The following is a 25,113-nucleotide window of genomic DNA, read 5'->3' on the forward strand; positions in this document are numbered from 1 at the left end:
AATGTGTAGCTACTGCTGTAAATGTAGTTACAATGGAGTTGTAGTTTAGTTAGTGGTGAGTTTCAGAAAAAAATATATACATTTGTGCTCATTTTTTTATTTTTTTTTGGCCCAAGACTTTATTTGACCAGACAGCTGTAACATAAAATGGGGAGGGCAAGTGTAACCACAAAGGTCAGAGGGCAAACCCCAATTCAAACTGAAGCTGTTTCTGAAGTGTTTGGTGTACAAATAAACAGGTTGTGAAGGTTGGTCTCTGATGTCTGATTTGTTCCAATTATTAGTGGTAACAAGCTCTGCAGAGGAAAATCAGATTTCAAATCCCGCCTAGACTTTTTGGAGTAAATATAAATGGAAGTAAAGCAGCTGTTGGAGGACAGGACTGACAGACAGTAGACTTAGCTTGCAAATTCCTTCTTCAGAGCTGAAGCCAATATCACTAAAAATGAGGTAATATTTTTTTCTTTTAAGTCAGCCAAATGCCTATTAAAGGCCATTTATTTTAAGCTTTGGAGTACAAACTGAGCCTGATTCTTCCCAGAATGATTGCTCTGACTGAAAATAAGTGGCTTATAGCTTACCTTTTATGGTAAAGCTATAAGCCCAGGAGCCGGACAGTTCTCTTTTATCACATGGTGGACAAAAGGAATCAATTAAGAAACATTTAAAAAACCTTGAGAATTGGATTTGTAAGAATTGTAATTTTCAGAGTGTTCATATATTAGAATAGTAAAATAGTAGAAGATCTTTATAAACAGCATGAGTCCAAGTCTATGTTTTAAATCTCTCTAATTGCGAGATAGCACCAGAGCCTTGTGTATTGTGTTGTGCAAAGAATGCATCAGTTTATATTCTTTAAGCAAATTCCTTTTATCCATACTAGATTCAAACTCTTTTGTGTTTTAACGGGCTTTATCCTTATTCCAATTCATCCATTTCTTTTCTATTTGCCACTCGCACAGTTCAGATTAAACACCAGAAACAATTTCCTCCAAGTGTTTTCAAAAATCAATGGACTGGCGCAGGCTGTTTCTCTTGGGAGGTGACCTGGGATAAGGAAGCGAAGACGTGTGTGCGCGTTTGTGTGAGTAAGAACTGTGCGCAGGGCTGGAGCGGACAGCTTTCCTCCGCTGCGTTTGATGCGAGCGGACGGGCCTCACCTGGACGCTGAGCGCTCCTGGACTGGGCAGCTGGTCGTCGGGCTTGAGTTTGGAGCGCTTGTGGTGCATGGGGTCTCCGGTGCTGCTCACGGCCGATTCGCTGGTCGGTTTGGTCTGCGCGAACCGAGGGAAACAACAGAAATCTTAAAACGGCGTAGGGCGTTGCATCATAAGATTGATAAGATAAGTTGTAGGATGTATCATAGTACTGTTGACACTTGCACTCATACACCGGTGTACATACATAGAGGCTGACGCAATAATCTGTATTTATAGGTAGTACTGTATGTAAGTAAGTTTTTGTCTCGTTCCATCGTCCCTGTTTGAGGCTCTGTTTGTTACAGAGACTTTTGTAGAATTGTTGGAAAGCGTAATTTTTTTGTAAAACGTTTATAGTATTAATTTTATGCCACAGGGTAATCAAGAGCAAAACAGGACTATTAATTAAAAAAAAACAAAATTAGCACAAAAGAGCAATAAAATAAAGCTTTTCCTGCTTTTTATTAAGGCTATGGGTGTCCAATCATGGGTCGTTGGTGTAGTCCTGCCACCAAAAAAATATAAAAAATATACAAAGCTATTACCACCCAAGTACTCCGTTTCCAAAAAACTCCTAAAATGTAAAAATGTAATACTAAACAATGAAGCAATTTATGATAACATTTGCAAAAATATAAATAAATGTAAATTTCCAACAATAAAAGACTAGATTCTCAGTAAATTAAATACTTGAAAATGAATAAATGCAAGATATGTAAGATAATCTATAGGTTTTAGAGTGATGTCAACTTTACACTTTTGCAATAACAATTAAGAAATAAATATTAGGACTTTTCAATGGTAAAAAGTACTCAAAATGGAACCTACAAACAGGAAACTGAAACCCATTAATAACATCTCCATAGAGACAAGCAGATGGCAAATGTTAGACCTCTAAAGCGCACCTGCATATTCTATAAGCATGGTCTATACATTTAGTGTTTGGCTTCATAAATGAATAATCCAATCAGAAAGTCTTTGAGTTGCCTGATCTTACAACTTACACATTTGCTAATAACCAGAACATTTGACCTATAATATCATGTATTCTTATTTACAATGTGACTTTTTCATGCTCCACTTTGATTTAAAGAACTGTTGAATGCTGCTCTGCCTTCACATGTATTTATAGGTTAATCTCTAAACCTGATTAAAAATGCATGTATTTCTGTATTTCGCAAAGCCAGTGGATCATTTTCTTAATCAGCCAGGGGAAAACAACAATGCTTAAACGTAATGATTCTGTACGCTTGTATGTGTGAAGCAGGCGCCAGGCCGCTAATGAAAAACCATTCAATCCAGCGTGTTGCATTAGCGGGGCTAATCAGTGAAATTAAAACACACTTATGAACCGATTGAATGAGGCGTTCAGAGGCAGAGTGACCTGGCTGTGGCCTGGACTCGCTCCGGCCTCAGGGGGGAAAACCACCTTACACTGGGGGTTTGTTCTCAACTTCACGACAACAGATAAGGAAAAAAATATAGTCCTAAAATTTACAAAATACTACTTAGCTTTCCACCAGGCCTGAACAGAGACGTCTAAAACAGGACTAAACTTGATAGAGCAGTAGAAAAAAGTAGTGGAAAATGAAGCAAAAATATCAATATCGCAAGGAAATATATTGCAACACAATCTTTCCTATGTTTAAAAAAATAAATATTTTTTGTCATAATTTTCCTTATTAAGTCTCCATCTTTTGTGTGGCTTTATTTTTGACTAGTAATTTATATATTCTTGTTCCGAAGTATAAAGGCATTAAACTAATTTATCTTGCATTCATTCAAATTACAGGTAGACGATATGCCTCAAGAAGGAACGATCTGGATTTTGTCCAATTAAAAATGAATAAAAATGACTTTCAATATTAACGTCTGTCCTCAACTTAAACAATACAGACTTTAAATCATTGCAGTTTAACACAAAAACTTTCAAATTTCTTCCCCCATAGTCTTGGCTGTGGACCTCTCCAAGCTGATCAATGACGATTAACGTTGTATAGAACACATATTAACTATTACAAATCAGTAGAACACCCTGAGAAGCACCAGAAATAGTTTGAAAACCACTACAAGAAACTTTTCCTGTGTAGTTTGTCCAATTCTGTTCATTTATTTAGCTGATTTTCCGCTGTACGGTGCAAAAGTTTCCTGTTGCATTTGAAACTTATCGGTTGATGTTTTCAATCTGCATTTTGCCTATGTTTGCACTCATATTTTATCATCTGCACTTTAGCTGTGCCCCAAAGCAATATCCCTTTTATCCAGGAGAGGGAAGAGGCAATTTCCGAGTGCACAATTTAAATCAGGAGTTCCAGCTGGGAGGACTGGTAATAAACACTGAATATTTACTTCAAATGTGGGCCCGCACATACAGTTAGGGTTGCGGAGGGGACGCGCCAGCCCCTTTGGATCCATCTATCCATGTCAATATTGGCTCACTATATTCTTGTTTCCCTCTCTTGTGATTAATGGAGTCAGTGCTGGGATTCTATGCTAACAAGCCCCTAGTTGTTTGCGGCAGACACGTCGTTGGCAGTCTAAAAACAGGAAGACAACGAGAGTAGGAGGGGAAGTCCCAGGAGAGGGGCACTCCGAGGGGGGGTCCTGCCTGTATACCAGCGGCGCGTCTAGGCTCAGCGGCTGGATGGGGCTGGCACGTGACGACAACGGCATCTATTACCGTCGGTGATGGATGCGCGGCGCTCACCTGTGACGAGTCGTTGGAGAGGACCGAGCGTTCGCTGGCGCTCAGGCCCGGAGGTGGTATGCCTGGCACGGGGCGCTGGGTGGCAAAGGCTGGCGTGGGGTGGATCAGGGGAGGGCTGTGGCCAAAGGCAGAGCCCACGAGGCCCGGCTGTCGGCTCATGAGCTGCTGGTGCACGTGCAGGGCCACAGGGGTGGGAGGGTAGGCGAAGCTCAGGGCCGGGCTGGAGGAACAGAAGAATAAAGCTGCGTTTAATATTGGCACGTACAGTAAGCGCACTGGGATGTTACGTTTTATGCAGCTAAAACAGACTTACTGGCGACGTGAGGCCTCTCTGACATTGTTCAGCTCGAGACTCAAAACACTGTTTGGAGCTATGCGTGACACTGAAAAAAATCTATCTGCACTCGTCACTAAAATGTATTTCAAAATGATGGTTTTGTTGTATTGACTATATGTTTGTATTGTGATTTCAATCCACTTTTAATTACTTTTGTGCTCTACAAATAAACTTGCCTTATCAAAACACTACAGAGTTTTTCTTTGCAATAATAATAATTAAAGAAGTTACAGTTAAGTATGAATTCATTTCATTCATTTTACCTATCAACCAGAAGGTAGGCTGTTCAGAACATTGTGTTTTCCTCCAGTCAGAAAGATGAAGTTTCTGTTCTGCGTTCATTGTCTGATATTCTTCAGTAAAACAATGGAAACCTGCAGTTCATACACTTGAACTGGAATTGAACTGAATTGTAGCAGAGGGATTTGTAGTAAGTGCAAATTTAACATCAAGATTCCTCAAAAACATGACACAGCCATAAAAACATTTTCACCAAATGAAACCTGTGATATAAATCTGTTTTTGAGTCATTACTCGGTTACACAGCTATTCCAGTATTAGTGGTCCACAAACAGATGAACATTTATTGGAAATAATTTCAACTAGAGTTCAGTAAGCATGACATATTTCATAATATTGTAACTTTTAATCCAGCTCACTTTGTAGAAACATTTCAAATTCTATATTTGTTTCAAAATTCATATTGAATGGTGATGAAAGTTTTGTGTTGACCCAAAAACCTAGCGTGACCTACTCTAGACCTTCCTCACTAATACATCCTCTTGTCTTTGCACACGGCCTCTCCTGTTTAGTTAGCATTTTCTCAGCTCATGAATTTTACTCCATATTATTTACATAGTGCCAGCGCATGTACATTTACGACCACTGTAAATCATATTACCCAAATACTGTACAACTTCACTGTTCCGTAAATCTGGGCAAGTGCGATGAGGCAAAAAAAGGGGGGAAGACGGTGGATAAATGGATTGTTCTGGATGGCTCTTATCCCTGAGGACGATCTGACAGGGGCTGGTGTGGTAAAACTGGAACCGCACGGCTGCCGGCTAAAGCCCTGCCAATGAATGTTGGGCTTGTTAACACGCTGTGAATTATCATGTGGTCGTGTGTAAGCCACTGTGTCATTCTTCTACTGGGCAAATGATACAGGTGATAAATTATCCGCGCTGGAACATGCAGCTTTGTAAATAAGGCTTTTCCATGGGTTTTATTTGCTTTAAGTTTATTTTTACAATGAAGATGTTTAACCGTAGTTGTTCCGGTGTGGTGTTAGCTGACGGTTACGGTTAAGAGCTGAAGTTAGCTGGTGAAAGATGGTATTATGTTGGAATTAGAGCACTTTTTACACACCAAATCAAGTGAATACAATTTGTGAATGTTGAACTTGAACTTCTTCACCTTGTATCGGAGTGGGAGACAGTGGAAATACAAGGAGCCACAGTGGGGCCGCACCGACTGTTTTATACTCCTTATGAATGTGGTGAGCGCATGAGTGAATGTTGGTGGTCAGCGTGGCAGACAGTGGTGCAGTAGAAGCAGTATGAAATCCCAAACACGCAAGTTTGAAGATGTTCTAAAGACATTCTTTTAGATTTTTTAGATTTCATTTGTACAAAATCGTTTTGAGGCTTATTTCATTTTTTGAATTAGAGATAGACTGAAATATCAGTCGGCCAGTATATTACTCTTAAAGCTCCAGCACAGACGGATATTTTGTTTAGGTCCAAAAGTGTGAACAAAGGAGATACCGTACATGGTGTTTTGTTTGAACATTTAAATGCAGCATTATTCATTTTTCTATTATTATGTAGAGCAGTGTCTTGTAGTCACATAACTGAGGTTATAGTTGTAGGAAAAGCTTCAGGGTTATAGTTATAGTAGGTTATAGTTATTACATATTGTATAATTTGGGGTAAATTATCAAAATCAGCCCTAGTTATTTGCCTAACAGTATCTGCAGAGCTTATCGTTCATCTGCAGTTCTCATCGGTCAATCTCTATTTGGAATGACTATTTTAAGCAATCCTGCAGTGACTGGCACCTGGGCAAGCAATGTGAGAGCAGAGACACAATAACGACTGCACTCACAGGCCAGCTCACTGTGCCTCTGTGAGCCATTTACTGCTTTAATGATGGCGCTTAATTCCAAACGGCAAAGCAAACATGTTTCTGTTTGTCAAAGGTATAGCAGTCAGACTCTGAGGGCCCGGAGTCTGTCCTCCTCTGCTCGGACTAACCACAGGTGAACCAGAAGATAAACACTGGTCTGGAGCGCACAGCCTTTCATTCATCCCGGCGCTGACGCTTCCTCTGCAGCGGCTCATACGTCTGCTGATCTTATTATGAGAGGCCAGTGGAAATCAATGGTGCGAGACACATTTGGGGGCCCATCTGCTTGTCATATCACTCATCAGTCTGTTGGCCGCAGCTATTTGGGGCTGTCAGCGGGACAGTGGCCGAGCGGGCGCCCGTGATTGATCTGGCTCTTCGTACAGATCGCTGATCAATGAGTGTGGGTGGGGCCAGGGATCTCTGCCTCTCTGGCCCCCGGCGCCACGCTGTTGCCGCGGTGATGTATCTGATGTTTCCGTGAGGTGCGGAGGATGAGTGACACGAGCCGCCGGGGAGGAACGGACTGTAGGGCTGCATGGGAGAGGCTCACCCACACTGACACGACTGCACCAGACGCAAACGTCGGAGGAAACGCTGAAGCACGACTTAAAATATTTATCTATGGAGGCTGTAACGTCATCTACAAGAGAAGTGTCATTTTAATGGCGTGCCAATGTTTGAAAATCAAGTGAAAAGTCAATCATTAGAAGAACCACAAGCGGGAGGGCATCACCGGGTCCTTCAGGTGCTCTTCAAGTACAAATGGAAACATTAAAATTCCATTAATGTACTTACACTTATTTTCTCATTTTATTCCTTTACTTATCTTATGTTCTCTCTGGTTTAGCAAGTTTTTATTATTATGATCATAATTATAAAATGTGTTTAATCTCTTTTGTTTGGTAGTTGTTTTAATTTTCAAAAATGTAAAAATTTGAAATGAAGCAGCTTGTTTTTTATTTTCAATGATGCATGTTATTTAAGTCAACAAAAAAGTCCATTGTCACAATTGAAAACAAAAACATCTTTTAGTCATAAACTAGATTTCTAATGCCATTGGGCTATTGTCAAAAAGCTGAGAAAAAAAGAAATCTTAAAAAATAAATCAAAGGGTATACAGTGACATTTACACTACATCTACATTTTGTGTTTCATTTTACAGTCCGTTTATTTTTTGTGTAACAGGTAAAACTCAACAGAATTATTTACAGGCAGAGTAAATGTTTTGACGATTTTTAAAAAAAATATGATTGGATTATTGTGACCTATAATCAAAATGAAAACAAAAATTGACATAGAGATTCTTAGCTGCAACATTTTTACTTAAGAATCTATTATCACACAATTTGAGAACTCTTTTGCTTTGGGAGGTTGTGCTTGGAAACCTCACCGCTTTTGCAGTCCGGCTCTTTTGTAAAAGTTGCCTATTGTCAAAAGTTTGATACAATATTTTTTCACCTTTTGTTTCAAGATACTTCTCACCTTCCTCTATAAATCACACCACAGACCAGCACAAGGTAAAAGTCCCTCCCAAAGCGTTCAGTAGTAGAATTTACATTTACAAAATCAATTACCACCATATTGTCATGAGGGAAATATTACTTTGACCTATTGACACCTTTTCTGATAAGACGAGTCAATACAAGCTTCTAATTGACAAACAATCCATGTCATTTTATTGAGAGACAAACACTCACTTGCATAACGTAATACGCAAGTCATTGTACGTTAAGAATAAATGGCTTTGTTGGAATTTAGTGAACTTTTTGTCAAACAGTAATCCTTTAGATAGGTTATGTACTGACATTTTTATTGAAACTTGCCTTATTTTTGTCCACGGAGCTACAGTTTCACTCAAAGTAACTTAAAACGGTAAACTGAAAGTAGTTTCTCCGTTGTTTCTTCGACCGTGCAGAACGGTAGGGGAGATAAAGGATACTTCAACTCGCCCCACAACTCAGACACAGACTCAGAAACATGTTATTTAAAGACAAAAAGGTAATTTTATAGTGTTAAATGTGCATTTCCTACAGTGCTCCTGTTGTGTATTTGGTTTTCTACTGTTTACCGGATTTTCTTCTTTTAGGTACAAACTAAATAGCAGAGTTGTAGATTTATATTTGTTATTAGACTGTAGCAGCTCTTTGTGTTCTTTGAGCTCTTACAGGAGAACATTTCATTACCTCTGTTACAAATGCAAGTTCATAGTTAGAACCGGAATAATTAAGTTCCTGTCTTGTAATGTCTAATTGAAAAGAGGAGCAGTCAAAAGCACAACTGTTAAAATCCAGATACACTTGCATATACTGGTGTACTGACAGAGCTTGTAACCTGGTAATCAGCGTATGGGAGCAGCACCTGATGGCGCCGGCCGAGAGGTGGCCGTAGGAGCCGCTGGTGGACGAGCTGGAGCGTGAGTGGTTGAGCATGGTGACCAGGGAGTTGGGCGAGTTCCGGATCATGGTCTGCAGGTCGAAGCTGTGCTCGGAAAGGGGCGAGATGGGCAGCGGCCGCTTCCTGCTGGGCCGTGATGGCAGCCGAGGACTGGGGAAACGAGAGTCTGTGGAGGAGAGGGCGGAGGTGGAGAGGAGGAGAAGTTAAGTGGACTTTCAGATTCAGGCCTGATTTGCTCTGAAAAGAAGTGCAGTCAAATGTTAAAATGTGGCTTTTGGTTAAGGCAGATGTCGAGCTTCAAATTAATGAAATACAAAGTGAAGGTACTGTCATTTTCAGCTATTTGTGCTTTACTAAAGTAGTTTTTTCAATGGATATTTTTTATTTTACCTCACAGTATTTGAGAGCAGGTATCTGTACTTTCTACACTACATTTTGGAACTGGACTGAAAAGTAGAAAGTACTAGAAAATGTAACAAATACCAGCACAAATCTTGATCAAATTCATTGAATTTCACAGTTCTCAAAATCTGTAGAAGCTACTTTTACTTTCTACTAAAAATGCCAATTTAACAACTACTTTTACTAAGTGACAAAATTGAGTACTTCTTCCACCAATATTCAAATGACTACTGCTGGAATCTACTGAATGAGGGATTAGACGCTCTCCTTCATTTTCCTTTCCACAACATGGATGGAAAACATTCATTCAAGGATAGTTAATGTCAACATGATGTAACAGATGCTTTTTGGTGAAGGAAAGTTCCGGTCGCAAATGGTTGGAAATATACCTCATCCAGAAATTGGTAATGGGCACATCAAATCAGAGTCTTTTTACAAAACCAAAATGTCTCTATCTGTGAGTGCTCTGCTTTTTTGCAGTTCCGTGCGATGCATATGTGGATCTCTTTTACCTCTAATGTCTATAAAACACCTCTAATTTGTAAATAAACTCTTACTAGTTTCCCTAGTTTGACAATTTTGGTGAAGTTTTGGTAATGCTTTAAAATAAGGTTTCTTAGTAACCACTTTATAAAGCATTAATAAGCATTATTTATTTGTTTGTGAGCACGTTTAATGCATTTACTAGCATTTGTAGATGCTTGTAATACCTTATAAATGTTAATGAGCTAAAAAAAAAAGTGTGAGTGTTATTAAAGCGTACAAAATGTTTGAAAGAGCCTTAATACAATGCTTATTAAACCATTTTCAGTATAAGGCTAGTAACTGCCTAATAAGCAAATAACTAGTGCTTATCAATGTCTTATAAATACTTCACTAATGAACATTAATTTTCAAGCATTACTAAGTTTGTAATTTGACTTTCTGGTTGCACATGGGCAGCAATAAAATAAAATGATTGTTTAAACCGTCAGAAAAATGTGTTAGTTCAATACTGAATTGATGGATTCATTTGTTCTAACTCAGCTCTACTTCCAAAACTTTTAAATTGCGACATGACTGAATTAAAACTATGTTAAATATTTACTACGGGTATTATCCAACTAAATAATGAAAAAAAGAAAAGAAAAGCTGTCATCTGCACTGCTTTAGTTAAAGGTTAAACGCTCCGAAAAGTACATTTAGCCTCCCGTCCCTCCTTTAACCCACTGTAACCCTCCCAGATGACACGTTTGTCAATCAGCAGACAAAGAGCTCGTCTGAATGAGCGCTCGCCTGTCACTTGATGCTCTGTTTGCGTTCCATCCGACAGAAAACATGTCTTTTATGTTGGGAGAAACGCTCTTGACTGTGTATGGTAATATTTTCATCAAGTCCAATTCGACTTCTCATTCAAATGCAATCAGTGTTGACTGGAAATACTGAAGGGGTTTGTGAAAAGGTAAAAGGCGGAAACAGCACGGGCGCGTACAAAGAGCCAACGGGTGGAGATTAAAACATGACTTTTGTTGTCTTTTCACATGGAGATGTCACAAACAAGACAGTGAAGAACGGAAGGAGGGGAGAAACTACTAAAGGGGATGTCGCGCTTTATGCCTGAACTGACACAAGGACTTTGTGACTCAAGACTCGAATATAAAACATTTGGAGTTATTTCATAAAAGGGTAACAAAACCAGCTTACACAGGCCTGGAAGAAAAAAAGAAAAAGAAAAAAAACAACAACAACTCCCTCCTTCTTTCGTATTTACGTCCCCCACAATCCATCCATCTCAATGCTCCATCTCGCGCTTGACACATCCAACGATTACGGAGCACTGCATTCACATGGTAATCAGCGAGCGTGGATGAGTGTGTGTGTGTGTGTGTGTGTGTGTGTGAGAGGAGCGTTCTGGCAGGAGCAGGCCACAGTCTGAAACCACGGCTGTGTGAATTAGGAAGTGCAGCGTTTACATTGTGTGGAAAATCTGTCGTTTAAATCCACAGGTACGACTGTCAAATACGCATGAGTTTTACTGACAAATCAAATGCGTAATCAATTCCCCCCAAAAAAGACACGTCGCACTAGGGCTGCGCGGCGCTGAAAATGATTGCGATGTGATGAATTATACTGCGATATACTGAAAAAAATTTCGACACAAAAATTTCGGTTATATTTATGAAATTGAACTTTCTCAATTATTAAGTTATGGTGATAAGAGTTCATTTAGCTGCATTTTTTGGATTGTAGATTGACTAGAAAGAGTGAATTTTGCTTTTAACTCTAATTCTGAAGTCTTATCATAATAGTAAAAATTTCATAATAATAATTTAGTTCCTATGATTATATTGTGACCTGAATAATCATGATGATCAATTAACTGAATAAATGTGTATACATGCATTTAAGTATTACTCAAACTTAACAGAGACAAAACCAAGACTAATTTAGACTAAATAAGGTCTTTTTTCCAAGTTTTAATTTTAAAAGCAGTTCTGTCTGATGGAGAACTGTGGTATTATTGCGATACATATTTAGTTTGTTGTGTTAATGATTATTAAGCAAGCCAATATTAATTGTGATTTTTAACCCAAATAGAAAGCATATTTTGTTCTTTTCAGTGGGAGTTTCTTCACCTAAATGATTGCCGGCTTTGCAAATAACCACGTACCACCATTCATGTGATTTCTGATTGCTCATTCCACCCACATTCACACACATTCTTGGCTTTACCGTGTCTCTGCGGCTCACTTTCACTGGCGCCGGATCCGCCTGATTGTGAGGGACAGCTTCCACTTTGGTGAATTAGGAGACGAGGCGAGTGCGGCCCCGTTCCGGCACTGCCTATCCTCCCGGGAGTGCTGTTTATTAATGCACAGCCCAAATGATAAATCGGCCAACCAGGGAGAGCGGGGCAGAGGCATGGAGGCTGCGAGCTCATGTCCCTCTAATTTCCTCTTGATTTATGGATACGACGGGTGCTTACACGCTGCGTCATTAATTCTCGTTGGCCAGGGAGGGTTGGGACGCGGCCGGCTGAAAAGGAGCGCTAAAACTGGGGCTGAACCCTCGCCGACTCACCTGAGGGCCACCGGAGAGGGACGCGATCACAGGGGAGGCCAGCGCGTATACGCCTGTCACACACTCCTGTTTAATGCTTCTGCACACCGACGATGGAGACGACTTTTGTAAGGGACTCGTGTTTACTGTGTGGGAATTTCTAGAAGGTTTGGATTTTTCAGGACGCACATAGACCATGAGGAATAGGGTCATGAGTTTATGAGGTGTCAAGAAAGAGTTTTATCATCAAAACTCCTGCCATGGACACAATGAATGGATATCTTTGGAGCAGACTTCTGGCAGCAGGAAAGAACTTCTGGCAGCAGGAAAGAAGGCCATGACAGAGAAATGGCTGACACAAAATGAGCTGACGATCGAGGACAGGACCGATTTGTTTTGCGGTTTATAGTAGAAGCCCCAAAAGTTAAAGATAAAAGTATGTTGTTGTTTTATTTATTTATTTTTTAAGAGTTTTTCTATTAAGAGTGTTTTTTTTCTTAAAGCTTTCTATAAGTTATCTGTTCTTACTTCTGTACCTACTTGTGTTGCAACACTGGAATTTCCCCTTTGTGTGGACAAATAAAGGCTTATCTCATCTTATCTTATCTTTTAGGTGATTTTATTGCACTGAAAAATGTATAAAAATATGTGTCCTTACTGTGAGCGTGCTGACATCTCCACAAACCTGACTCGTACTTCACCTGCTTGTTCCTGATTCTAATTTACTGATGAATCCCTTTGCTCTATTAAACTTCAATATACAAAATAAATAATAAATGCATTCCGGAGTTGTAATATATAATAATAATAATAATAATCACTTCTTCGTTTAAACTGTGTCATATTTGGGCACTTTATTTAATATTTCTGTAATTATTGGGCCTTCTCACATGAAACAAAAATATTAATTTCCTGCAAATAAATAAAAATAAAATCTCAGATCTCTATCGTCGGTGTCAAGAAGAGTGGTATTATTTAATTATGAGCAATTAATATAGCGAGTTTTATAACAAAACATATAACAAAGGGCAATATTCATGGGTTTTATTTTCAATATTTCTTTAAAAATAATATACTTTCATAAACTCTAACATGTGTACCGTAGTAATTGAGCAAAACCACTATGTAAAATGCTTTAAAAACAGAAAAGGCCTGTGGCTTTAGTCTGTTAAAATGAAGCTAACTCACCAATCACCTTCACACATTAGCAGTGAAGCCACGGCAGAGGGAAAATGGACTAATAAAGAACTCTAATAGTGAAGCAAGTGTTGAGATCTATGATGCGGCTGCTGTAATTAGGCAGTAAGACGGCGTACAATGGCCTATTTAAGCACAAATAGGCAGGATAGGCCCATTGTTCCATTAGCAAAGCGCTCTCTGAAGCTAATTACTGTGATATGAAACAGACTCAAACAGCCACCACGGCTCGGATTACCATTGGGTCTTTTGGAAGTATTTTTCTGCACATTTTTCGAAGTTGTAAAACGATGACTTATTACCAACAATGATCACAGACATATTTTCTACGTTTAGAGCGTCGCATCTCCGCTGTAAAATTTGCCCCTAATTGTTTTGTTTCCGTCTATTAATCTTAAAAAAGTGACATAGAAGAAAAGGATAGGCTCCGGTGATGAATGGTGAGACATTCCAATCCCCATTTAATAGCAATTAATTTTTTGATAGCCGCTCAAGTTTGGCTAGTTTTAATTAGTTTGTTCGTCGGAGGGAAAAAAAGGGGGGAATATTGCCTGGGATGAAAGCAGCGTCTGCCTGACTAAAGACGTTCTCATCAAAGAGAGCGAGGTTAGGCTGGTCCGACCCTTCCAAGATTCAGCGGGCCTTTAATTTCCTATTTACACTTTAAAATAACTCATTAGCATAAGTCCTGTGCCCAACGCATTAAGACAATAGCTCGTTTAAATCATGTCAAAACGCAGCCACTTTGGTTAAGCTGGACTAAATATAGCCAAAGATAAGTGTGGTGTAAAAGCGTTTGGGAGGTGGTATTCCCTCCGGGCCCACCTATGCTATAATGTACCACTGTTCATTTATAATAGGGGGAAAACACACAATAGACAATGCATGGTGGTGCTGTGGTGGAGGTCCGTTTACCTACGGGATGCTTTCCACTGTGTGGTGCTTTTTACACTTCATGATGATAGCTGACTTTTGAACAAACACAAACGTTTAGGGCCTGGTGCATCTACGCCAGTCACTATGAACGGCCATTATGTTCTTGTATTGTTGGAAGTGCACTTAAATTAATGTTGTTGTTTTTAACCCTCTACCTAACATTGCATACTTGTTATGTCTGTGTTTTGTCCTATGCGTGTTAAGCCCGGCCAAACTTTCAGATAACAAATATCTGTAAAGAGCTATTTCTTCACATAATCTTACAGCCCTTTCACATGATCCTTAAACCACAAATAATACATTGGCAAATTTTTTGGTCAAATTGCCATATTATAATTTTTGGGACACACCAAAAATGTGTTTTTTATTAAACATTTATTTTATTTTAAACTTTTATTAATTTATATATATATATATATATATATATATATATATATATATATATATATATATATATATATATATATATATATATGCCTAACGGATGCCTAACGGATTTATATATATATATATATATATATATATATATATATATATATATATATATATATATATATATATAATCCGTTAGGCATCGGCCCATCTGTCCCAGTGTCAAATTTGTCCATTTTAAGATCAAAGTAAATGTCAATTTGTCCATTTTGTAAATATCCAGTTATTTCAGTCCTTGACAGTCAGCTCTGTTCTTGTCATCCAACTCCTTGTTATTGCTTTTTTTGCTGCAGCCACATGTATCCATCGTTTCCATTGCTGCTGTTTTAACTACATTTTGAAGTGCTTTTTTCTTAACTGTGGTCACGTTATAGCGAATGATCACTGACGTGATGTGTTGCTGTAGCTGCAGGTAATGTGGTGGGTCACTCACTGTCCATGGCATGCAGGTACTCCATGTGCAGGGCGCTGGCTCCTGCGGCCCCGGCTGTAGAGGCCACAGAGGGCAGCAGGTCCGCCGTGTAGGGGCTTCTGTGTCCCGCCAGCAGGGCCATCTGGTGGTAGTACTCCGCTGTGGTCAGGCCTGTGTGAGGAGCTGCATGAAACAACAGCAAACAGTCAATTAAGAAAAGAAAAAACAAATCACACATGAATTTAGGGCTCACTGTCAGTGAGCGAGAGAAGGTGAGAGAGTGGAGAAAGGAGTGGAGAAAGGAGAGGAGAAAAGAGAGCATGAAGGAAAGAGGAGGCAGAGGAGAGAAATGAAGGCAAAGGGGAAAGAAAAGGGAGGATGAGAGAGAAGTGTGACGATAGAGAAAGGAGAAAGAATGATGAGCGATGAGAAAGAGGAGAAAAAGAGGAGGAGAGAAAGAGAGAAGAAAATAGGGGAGAAATGATAGTAGAGGAGGAGAGCAATGAGGGGAGAGGGGGATAGTGAAGGAGAGAGAAGGATAGCAATAATGAACGAGGAGGAGAGAAGGGAATGAGAAGGGGAGCGAAGAAAAGCGAGAGGAGAGTGATGAGGAGAGAAAAGGAGAGAAGAGAGTGAAGATGAGAGAGAAGAGAGAGGAGAGCGATGAGAAGAGAAAAGGAGAGAAGAGAGTGATGAGGAGAGAGGAGAGAGAAGGAGAGCGATGAGGAGAGAGAAGGAGAAAAGAGAGTGATGAGGAGAGAGAAGGAGAGCGATGAGAGAGAAGGAGAAAAGAGAGTGATGAGGAGAGAGGAGAGAGAAGGAGAGCGATGAGGAGAGAGAAGGAGAAAAGAGAGTGATGAGGAGAGAGGAGAGAGAAGGAGAGCAATGAGGAGAGGGAAGGAGAAAAGAGAGTGATGAGGAGAGAGGAGAGAGAAGGAGAGCAATGAGGAGAGGGAAGGAGAGAATAGGAGTGAGGAGGAGAAAGGAGAGAGAAGAGCAATGAGGAGAGAAAAGGAGAGAAGAGAGAAGATGAAGGAAGAAAAAGAAGGGTGAAGAGAAGAGGAGAGAGTGAGAGCGATGAGAAGAAAAGAGAGAGCGATGAGCAGAGAAGGGAGAGAGGGCAAGACAAGAAGAAAGAAGAGAAGACAGAAGGGAGAGAGGAGGCGATAGAAGAGAGGTGAAGGGAAACAGACGAGTAGTACGTAGTAGAGAGGGAGGAGTAGTGGAGAGCTGTAGAAGGGGTGAAAGCGAGAGGTCAGCGGTCCGGCAGTGACAGATGAGCGGATAAACCGGGCTGTAGTTAAAGTGATTAGGCGCCGGGAGGGAACGGCGACAGGCACCTGCGCCGTGTTTACGCCACGGCACAGTTCATTTACATGAGAGCATCATCAGCCCGGCGCTACAGTAACGAGCGTATTAGCACCGCCAGCCAGTTAAAGCACGGCAGCTGCACCCGGAGCCCCACCTGAAGCGCCGGCGCAGAGGGACCCAGCGCGTTCGCTGCGCGTTAGCTTTGACTGATATGTTCATTTACACCGGGTGGAGATAAACAACATTCTTACACACTCGGAATACTCCTGGAGTGTGGAGGGTGAATCAACGTTATTATTTAATCACCTTGTTGTTAGTGGAAGTGAAACGGATGCGAGATGATTTGGTAGATTTTTGTGTCGGATGCCCTTCCTGATGCAACAAGTCATGTATGTTGTAATAAGAGATACAGGTAAAAGTCAGAGCTGGAATCAAATCGGTCACTTTTGGGTTGGTGGGCGAATGCTCTTACCACTGTGTAGGGATGTTAAGCTTATTAGATTATTCGATTCTTCAGGTCACAATGTAATCGTATGAACCAAAATAATAATAATCGTGACAGTTTTAGAAGCAAAATTTAAGCCTTTATAGTACAATCTATCGCCCAAAAATACTTGTTTATCTGGCCGTTTTTGTAAAACTTAACTTTATTTTGTCTAATTTTGTAAGGCCAGTCACAAACTTGAGGAACAGTAACATGTCCGACCACGGGAACGAAAGAAAATTCAAGATTTCACTGTTGTTTGGTCTCAGTCTGAATAATTGCTTATAATTGTGATGTTTTTTCTCACAATAATCTTAACGTTAAAATTTGATATCGTCACATCCCTACCGCTGTGCCACTCTATCTACAGTCAACTGGGTTTCAGCTTCCTGTTTATAAGAAATACTTCAAAGGCATTTAATGTAGATATTTTAGTTTTGAATGGTTATGTACTGCTGGCTTTCAGATAACTTCACAACATTCTATAGCCAAATAATATTCAATACAGACACAGTATCTAAAATCTAAAATCAATATAGTTAAAGTGTAGATTTTTGAGAGTTCCAGGTTTTAGTTTCAACATTTGTGAATTCACTTTTTGGATATTTCATGACAAACTACAATGTAATCAATAGGAAGAGCTGCCTCTTTAGCTCATCTGGCAGTTTGACAGACAGAATCTGAAAACAACAATAGAGCCAAACAAAACGCCAACATTCTAAAGTCTGGTACAGTTCCATGAGGTAGCTCCAATGCATTTTCAATGGAAGAGTTAGCATTAGCCTCCAAACTTTGCAATGACGTTAGATATTGACCGTAATGATCATTTTCCAACAATCGCTTCTCAAATCACATCAAGATTGAACCACACTCTACTTTGTATTTTGAGAAATTCTACTGAAAATGAATGACAACCTAGTTACAATTTCTATGTCTGATTTGTGGTAATTCTCCGCCTGCTCCATTTCCTGCTTGGCATCGCTGATCATCCTTCCACACAATTCTTAAACAGCCTTTTCTTGTCCATGAAACCTATCGTGAGTGCGTGTGGTAAGACGTTGTGGGCTGATCCTTGCGTTTTGCCAGAGATGCGGTTCTCCTGCGACGCCGAGATACTATATTCCGACCTGCTCCTCGAATGTGCTCCTTTAAACTCTATAGAAAACCAAAACAAAAGGCCTAAATCTACCCCACAGATCTGCACGCATCAGATCCATCTTTTTCCCCTCTCCTCCCTCTTCCAAGTAGTTAAAGCAAGTCGTTGAACCGCTGCCTAAAAATACACATCTGGCGGCTGGTGGGCTTCCTTATGCAAATATGCGAAGAAAGAGAAGCTAACAGTGTGGTTTGGGATGCAAATATGGAATCGGTTCAGACCCTTCGGAGCGCCATGTGAAGGGAAAATAAATGAAGAGATTTCCACTTATATTCCTGTTCTGTGCATTCACGATTGGTTAGATGAATGTCGGGAAAAATAAATTAATTCGATGTGGGTATTATGCTGGGAGTGGAAGGGGGGAGTCATTTAATTGTGTTCCGCCTTAGCTCCGCATTCATCCATATTGTGGCCCATTCAAGGAGGGAGGGGGATTTGCGGGATTTTGAAATGAAACTGCTGCCGTCAGATTTGCGTCCTTGGGGCAAATTGGGGTAAAACTTGGGGTGTTTTTTTTTTTTTTTTTTTGGGTGGTGGTGGTGTTGCCCCAGGATGTGATGAGCCACCCTTTGAGCACGACAATGGAAAACCCACCTCGGAACTTTAACAAAAAACGAAAAGGAAAAGAAAAGAGGGTGTCACTTAATCCCACCCACTCTAAATCTCCATTAGATTCTGTTAATTAATTCATCATTATTCAAATGCACTTTTAGCAGCAGAGAAATGGCGGCGGCGTATTGAAGCAGGGTGATAGACTAACAGCACAAAAGCTGATGGGTTAATTCATCCCTGACTTGATTAAAGGAGTAATTAGGTGGCTCATTCACAATGCAAAGCTGTGGAGACTCAGAGAGGCTCGTGTGGCAGGTTGTGTTGTGCCAATGGGGAAACTGAGGGAATGTGTTTATTAGGCTGATTGTACTGTATTCAAACTCAAATTCAGAACCCTGTGCAATATTTATGTACTTTGTTTTGATTATGATAAATAGCTGATAGGACAGAATGATTTGTGAATTGTGATTTTTCTGATTTAGATGAGAGTTGTATATATATATATATATATATATATATATATATATATATATATATATTTTACAAAAAACAAAAACGTAGGATTCAGGAGCATTAAACATTTGAGAAAAGTAGTGTACGAAACAATTAATATCTGGGTTTTGATACTTTTGACAACTCTAGAGAGAAGATTGAAATGTAAATGTCAGTAAACGTCTGAACTTCAGGTAGTCTACAGGAGTTACTGTATCTTTAAAAAAGACAAGGATATTTTGTTCTCTGCAGAGGACATTCTATTATCTAAATAATTGCAGCCTATGCAGTTTGATAATTGCGCCACTTTGAATAGCAATTCTATTCGATTGCGATATATTGTGCAGCCATAATAGCTGAAACTTGACCCCAGTGCATACAGTCAGTGTTCCCTTGGGCAAGACACATTATTCTCACTGCCCACTCCTTTAAAAGTAATGCAACTAACTTTGTCAGAAAGAATATGTGAACTGCGGCAACACAAAATATAAAGATTATCATTTAAAAATCAGTGATAGAACCTGCTCTTAAAAAAAAATATGTAGTAAAAATAGAGAGCTATAAGTTATAATTGACCAAACAGTGAATAATTGCATGGAATGAGTATTTTTTCTTTACATTTTGAAATAGGTTGAGTAAATTGTGCCTGTTGTTCCGTAGCTCTTTTCACAGAGCTGAGTTGAAGACAGAGTGGCCAGTGCTATCTGCCCTTTTCAGAAGCACACTGTGGCTTAAGAGGCTAAAAATGCTGCCGCTCAAGTGTCTGTGAATCAGAAGTGTGAGTGAGCCGGACTCATCAGGAACACTGACCTGAGGGCCACACCAGGAACTTCTCAACACGTTGCTCATTAGAAATAAGTTGAGTTGCCTTTAAACTGTTATATTGCTGTTTTGAAGTAGGTTATAACAAATCAGTAACTGTCTTTACACAAAGTTTAAAGAAGACAGAATTGTGCATTTTCCAGTGCTTAGTATTGAACTCTAACATCAATAGACAACTATTCCACATTTTGTTCATTGTAAACTGCAAAATTGTTCTAAAATTGCTCAGTAATATAAATGTAATATAACAACTAAGTACAGGGATGTGGGCGGGGCTAGAGGGTAGGTAAAAAATGAGCCTCAGTTACAGATTATGTTACAGTTACAGTTATGATGAAATAGAATCTTCAAATAGAACTCTAAATAAGATAATGATTACGCTCTCTAATAACCAAATCTGCTCAAACGAACTAAGGTGAGACATGTGGCGCAGCAGTTAGCACTCTCGCCTCACAGTAAGATGGGTTGACTCCAGCCTTCCTGTGCAGAGTTTGCATGTTCTCTCTGAGTCTGCGTAAGTTTCCTGAAAATGAAATCCCGGGGGACCATAAATAAAGGTCAATAAAACAAATGTGGTCAGTTGAAAGTACTTGAAAGATGAATAGGATCTTTTGACAAGAGTGACCTGATGATCCACGTGGAAGTGATTGGTCCTCAGAAATCATCAAATACGCCTTTAAAGGTCAATATTTTTTCCCTAAAATGTGATTTATAGCTGCATTTTCTTCATGATTCACTAATCAGATACAATGACTTTGGTAGTATCAATCCGCTGAAGCAGTGCTGTAACTTTGCTCATCCTAACATATTGACTTTCCACTTTCCACGATAATTGCCTGTAACTCCAGGGATCTCCTTCTTTCCCTCCCTACCTCTCTCCCTCTCGGGCCCCTAACCCTGAACTTGAATGGGGCTGCTCGGGCCCTGCATGTGACCCTGACCCCCCCCTCCGCTCGCTCAAACATCCTCCTGAGGTCTCGGACACGACTCACAGATCAAAAGGATTAGCCTGGCTCCGGCCTGCGCTCTCCCTCCTCCTCCTGTACTCCTCTGCTGACCTGCACCGGGCTCTGATAGCATCTGCGCGGCCCCAGCCCTTTAATAGAGATGGATCAGGCACCTCTGCGCTGGCCTCCACTGATCCCGAATTAAACTCAAATCAAGCAATCGAAGCAGCCTGATCAATTCGAACCATTATTTTTAAGGGCCTGGTGAAGCTGAGCCGTTATTCGAGCAGCGTCAGGGTGATGTACAGATGTGCACGTCTCGTGAGAGCGTTAGTTTTATTCACCATCTGCCGGACTGAGGCCCCTGGACAGCACGTTGATGGAGGGGCTGCTGTGGAGCGAGCGGATGTAGTCCATGTAGGGGTGGATGTAGGGGTGCGGAGGGTGAAAGGGTGACTCCGCCCCCACCGAGGGGTTCCGCTGGGGCGAGATCCGGATGAGGGAAATATCGGAGAAAGCTGGACCCGCCAGCGATTGAGGCCTGCAGACACACACCAGAGGGAGAACACAAAGAGGACATGAATGCAATGTTCTTGACACACAACACAACATTATTTTACAACTTCTGTCACGTTTTGAGGCTAGTTGAACCAATGTTTCTGAAAACAATGATAATATTAGAAAAAACAACAGGACAGAATTATTGTATACAAGTCTGTTCCTTGTTACAAGTTTATATGTCTTGTGATAATGACTACTTCGAATTTGGTGGGTAGAGATTGGCCGATATTTCATGGCCGATGCATACTGATTCTTTGAAGAGAAACGGTTTGCCAATGTTTTGGGCTGATTTGTAGGGTGATTTGGATCATTTCTCAAATTATATACTTTGAATTCACAAACCTGTTTTAGTACAAATTGGATAAGAAAGCAGCATATCTATATCTCAATATTATCTGTATTTAGAATTGCCCAAAGTAATGAGATAAAAAGAAGGGACTAGAAGATCTAAGTTTAATTTCTTTATTGATTCAGTGGAGTAGCACAAGCGAGATAATAAAGACTCCATGTGAGAAAGTGCGCAGAAAAGCCGAGGGGGTCATTCTGTAAATGCTTGAACAAGAAAGAATAGCAACAATAGCAATATTAGCAATAGCAATATCATAAATATAAAAACGCTCTATGACTTAATGATTAATACCAATACAAAACACAAAAAGGCCAATTTAGTCAATTTGAAACATCCTTAAAGGGGACATATTATGCTAAATCAACTTTATTGTGCTTTACACTGCGTCTTAATCAGAGGGAGACAATGGACACAGACCAACCGCTTCACATGAACCTTATAATGTTCTTAATCGCACATGACGGGACCAGAGTATTTCAAAACCCATCACAAGTTCTACTCATGTTATCTTCCGTAAGCTGAAAGTGCAAGTGGGTTATACTCTTTATCTCAACCTTTTCAGAATGATCACTTTCTAAACTTGAGAACAATCGTCGCAAACTTCTTAGGAGTTAGGAATTGGGTAAGGAATGAACTAATTTCCCTCCTCTTTTTATAATTGGCTTGAAAACTTCATAATGATGGTCTTAACCACAAAGGCCTTCCCTGGAGGATGTGTAAGAAATCCACATATCAGCCAGACATTAGCGGGTGGAGAGATTAGACCGAATTAGCCCCTGCACTTCTCCGTGACTGCCCCGGCGGACCGGTCTGCTGCGACGAAAGAAGCCCAGGAGGAGAGGAGGATGAAGGGAGAGGAAATGGTGAGATGGAGAAGCAAGAGAAAGATGGGGCCTGTGTTTTGTCTGGAAGTGACCTTGAGCAAGGCCAGGGGGAGTGGAACAGGCCAATTATGACCTCCGCCTGTCCCCCGGGTTTAATGAAAGAGCTGAGGCCCAGCCAGTAATGAGCGCCGAGTAAAGGAAACACACCTACGTTTAAAAAAAAAAAAAAAAGAGTTCAGTAATTAGCCCAAAGGGGTTAAGGGACGATTCCAGGGGTTTAAGCATGTTTAAGGGTGTGACAACATGTCGCAGTAATGTGGCATGGGAAGAGCCACAGCATCGGTCTCAAAGGAAGTGGAAGGAACAAGGCTTCAAGGAAAAGTTTGTGCATTGAACCCCAAACCTATGAGGGATCGTTTTGAAGGAAACTACAGCTGCTTCAATAGCTCACAGCACAGCTAGCTTTTTACTTAAGTCCTCACCCTCTGAGCCTCACAGAAACATTTTGGTAGAGTGGTTTTAAGTCCAGAAAGAGCATGTAAGCCATCAAATTGTGTTCAATACAACGGCATGCTTAGATTAGCATATTGGGACAAGCTAGGTTTGTTTATTCCCCCTTAGGTCTTCACTCTACTGCCAGTAGATGGAGATCTAACTCAATTCTAGACTAACGACTAAATTGATCTGTGGCCATATTGCTTTACCTGGAATGATTCACAGCACAACTTAACACTTATCCAGCTTTCATTCTTTCAATGATAACTGTTTTTATTGCAAAAAACAAACAAAACAAATTAAACATGCACAGATCTCTCTTTGCATGTTATAAAGTATATACTATATATTGTAAAAGCCTCTATTCGGGTGAAAATGAGACCACAGCGCTTTCTCTAGAGTTTTATTGTACGCAAAGCAGGAATTGCGTTAGCCTACGGTTTGGTAGCTTTATGGCAAAACTCGGTCTGGCCTCAGAGCGTGAAAAGCGTAAAAAGCACTTTTAAACTCATTGCAGTGAATACGATGCTCGGAAAGTATAAGGTGAGTGATATATGTGGACTACTGTAAAGAGTTGAAATAGTTCTCATTTTTAGACTCTAACTACAGTACCTTAATAGCATAATGTGGAATATTCCAGGCAAAAACATTTCTAAGGAGCCAAGCAGGTGGCGACGCTCACTAGCGCACGTTTAATCACAATTGCATATTACGTTGTACATGGCCCACACTTTTAAGAGAGATGTTGTTACCTGGGAGAGATTTTTTGCCAACTCCAGTAATAAAACTAGTTGCAACATCTGGTAAATATATAAATGACTAACGGCAACTTACTGCTCCATCAATGCCAATACACCTTTGACAAAACAGTCCCTGAAGATACATTTTTGCTAGGTGACATAATCAATCTGACACAAGTGCACAAATGGACAGGAAAGGACAGCACATTCATATGAGCACCTTCACTACGTAAAACCGACCTTGAGCTCAAAGTGTAAAAAGTCGTGAGAAGACAATAGATCCTGCTCCTCGTTGACGTGTGACTTTGAGCATGTCTCACCGTGAGAAAGTTGGCTCTGGTCTCGATCAGACAGGCCGCGATCAGGGCGCTGGGACACTTCAAACAGGTATGTGATGAAAAAAGGGTCAGCTGCCTGTATGCCAGCGTTACAAGGCTCATTTACAGTGATCATAACACGGGTGCACTATCATCCCTTTGAAGACACGCGGGTGACCGGGCCTTTCACACACGTATGCGGTGTTGCATAATTGCCACTGATGACGACGGAAGATAAGGATGACTATTGCAGATTAAAGATGTCACGATATCAACTTTTACAATTATTGTGAGAAGAAACGTCATCATTGTATGATTATATACAAATATTGACAGCATAAAACAGAACAGTGAAATCCTGTATTTACTTTTACAGTAGATCTTTATTCCTCTAGTATGTGATCAGTTTTAAGAAATCAAACTAAGTTAAAGGAGGCATATAGCGTTTTTTGTCAAGGATTTAGTATTGACCTATACAATAAGGAGATCATAATTTTACATTTTGTTCATTGTAAACTGCAATATTGATCTAAAATGGCTTGATAATAGAAACAGATCCATTGACTTCCTGTTCAAAGCTCACATGGGCGGAGATAGAAGGTGGACGAAAACAGGAATTTTTTTTTATAGGATTACTCAAACATGCATGAATCAATCTGATTACAAAATTGAGTAAACTAATGATAAAGAAAAACTGTTGTAACAAGATTAAAAGCTCATTAAATTGATTTAACATAAGAACTGCCCTTTAATGTGACATAAAATTACAAAATGTCACTATTATTGTTCTTATATTGTAAACACGTTGCATTAAATAATCTTGTCATTCCTACCTCAAGTGTAAAGTGCATATCACAAGTTGTTATGTTTTTTAGAAT

The 25,113-nt window shown here is 40.0% G+C and overlaps 1 protein-coding gene across 1 annotated transcript in view; it reads right to left on the reverse strand.

The window, feature by feature from the left end:
* The window catches only part of gli3 (GLI family zinc finger 3), a 127,090-nt gene that overhangs the window by 20,011 nt on the left and 81,966 nt on the right, over nucleotides 1–25,113 (reverse strand). The window contains exons 5-9 of the mRNA XM_072451161.1: nucleotides 21,294–21,490; nucleotides 15,207–15,368; nucleotides 8,732–8,933; nucleotides 3,907–4,126; nucleotides 1,161–1,274 (exon numbers count right to left, since the gene is read on the reverse strand). Coding sequence (XP_072307262.1) covers nucleotides 1,161–1,274; nucleotides 3,907–4,126; nucleotides 8,732–8,933; nucleotides 15,207–15,368; nucleotides 21,294–21,490 — 895 coding nt within the window. The remainder of the gene's footprint in view (nucleotides 1–1,160; nucleotides 1,275–3,906; nucleotides 4,127–8,731; nucleotides 8,934–15,206; nucleotides 15,369–21,293; nucleotides 21,491–25,113) is intronic.

The sequence above is a fragment of the Eucyclogobius newberryi genome, unplaced genomic scaffold (assembly GCF_026437365.1).
Source record: "Eucyclogobius newberryi isolate DKJ021-1_F unplaced genomic scaffold, fEucNew1.0.hap1 SCAF_18, whole genome shotgun sequence".
NCBI lineage: Eukaryota > Metazoa > Chordata > Actinopteri > Gobiiformes > Gobiidae > Eucyclogobius > Eucyclogobius newberryi.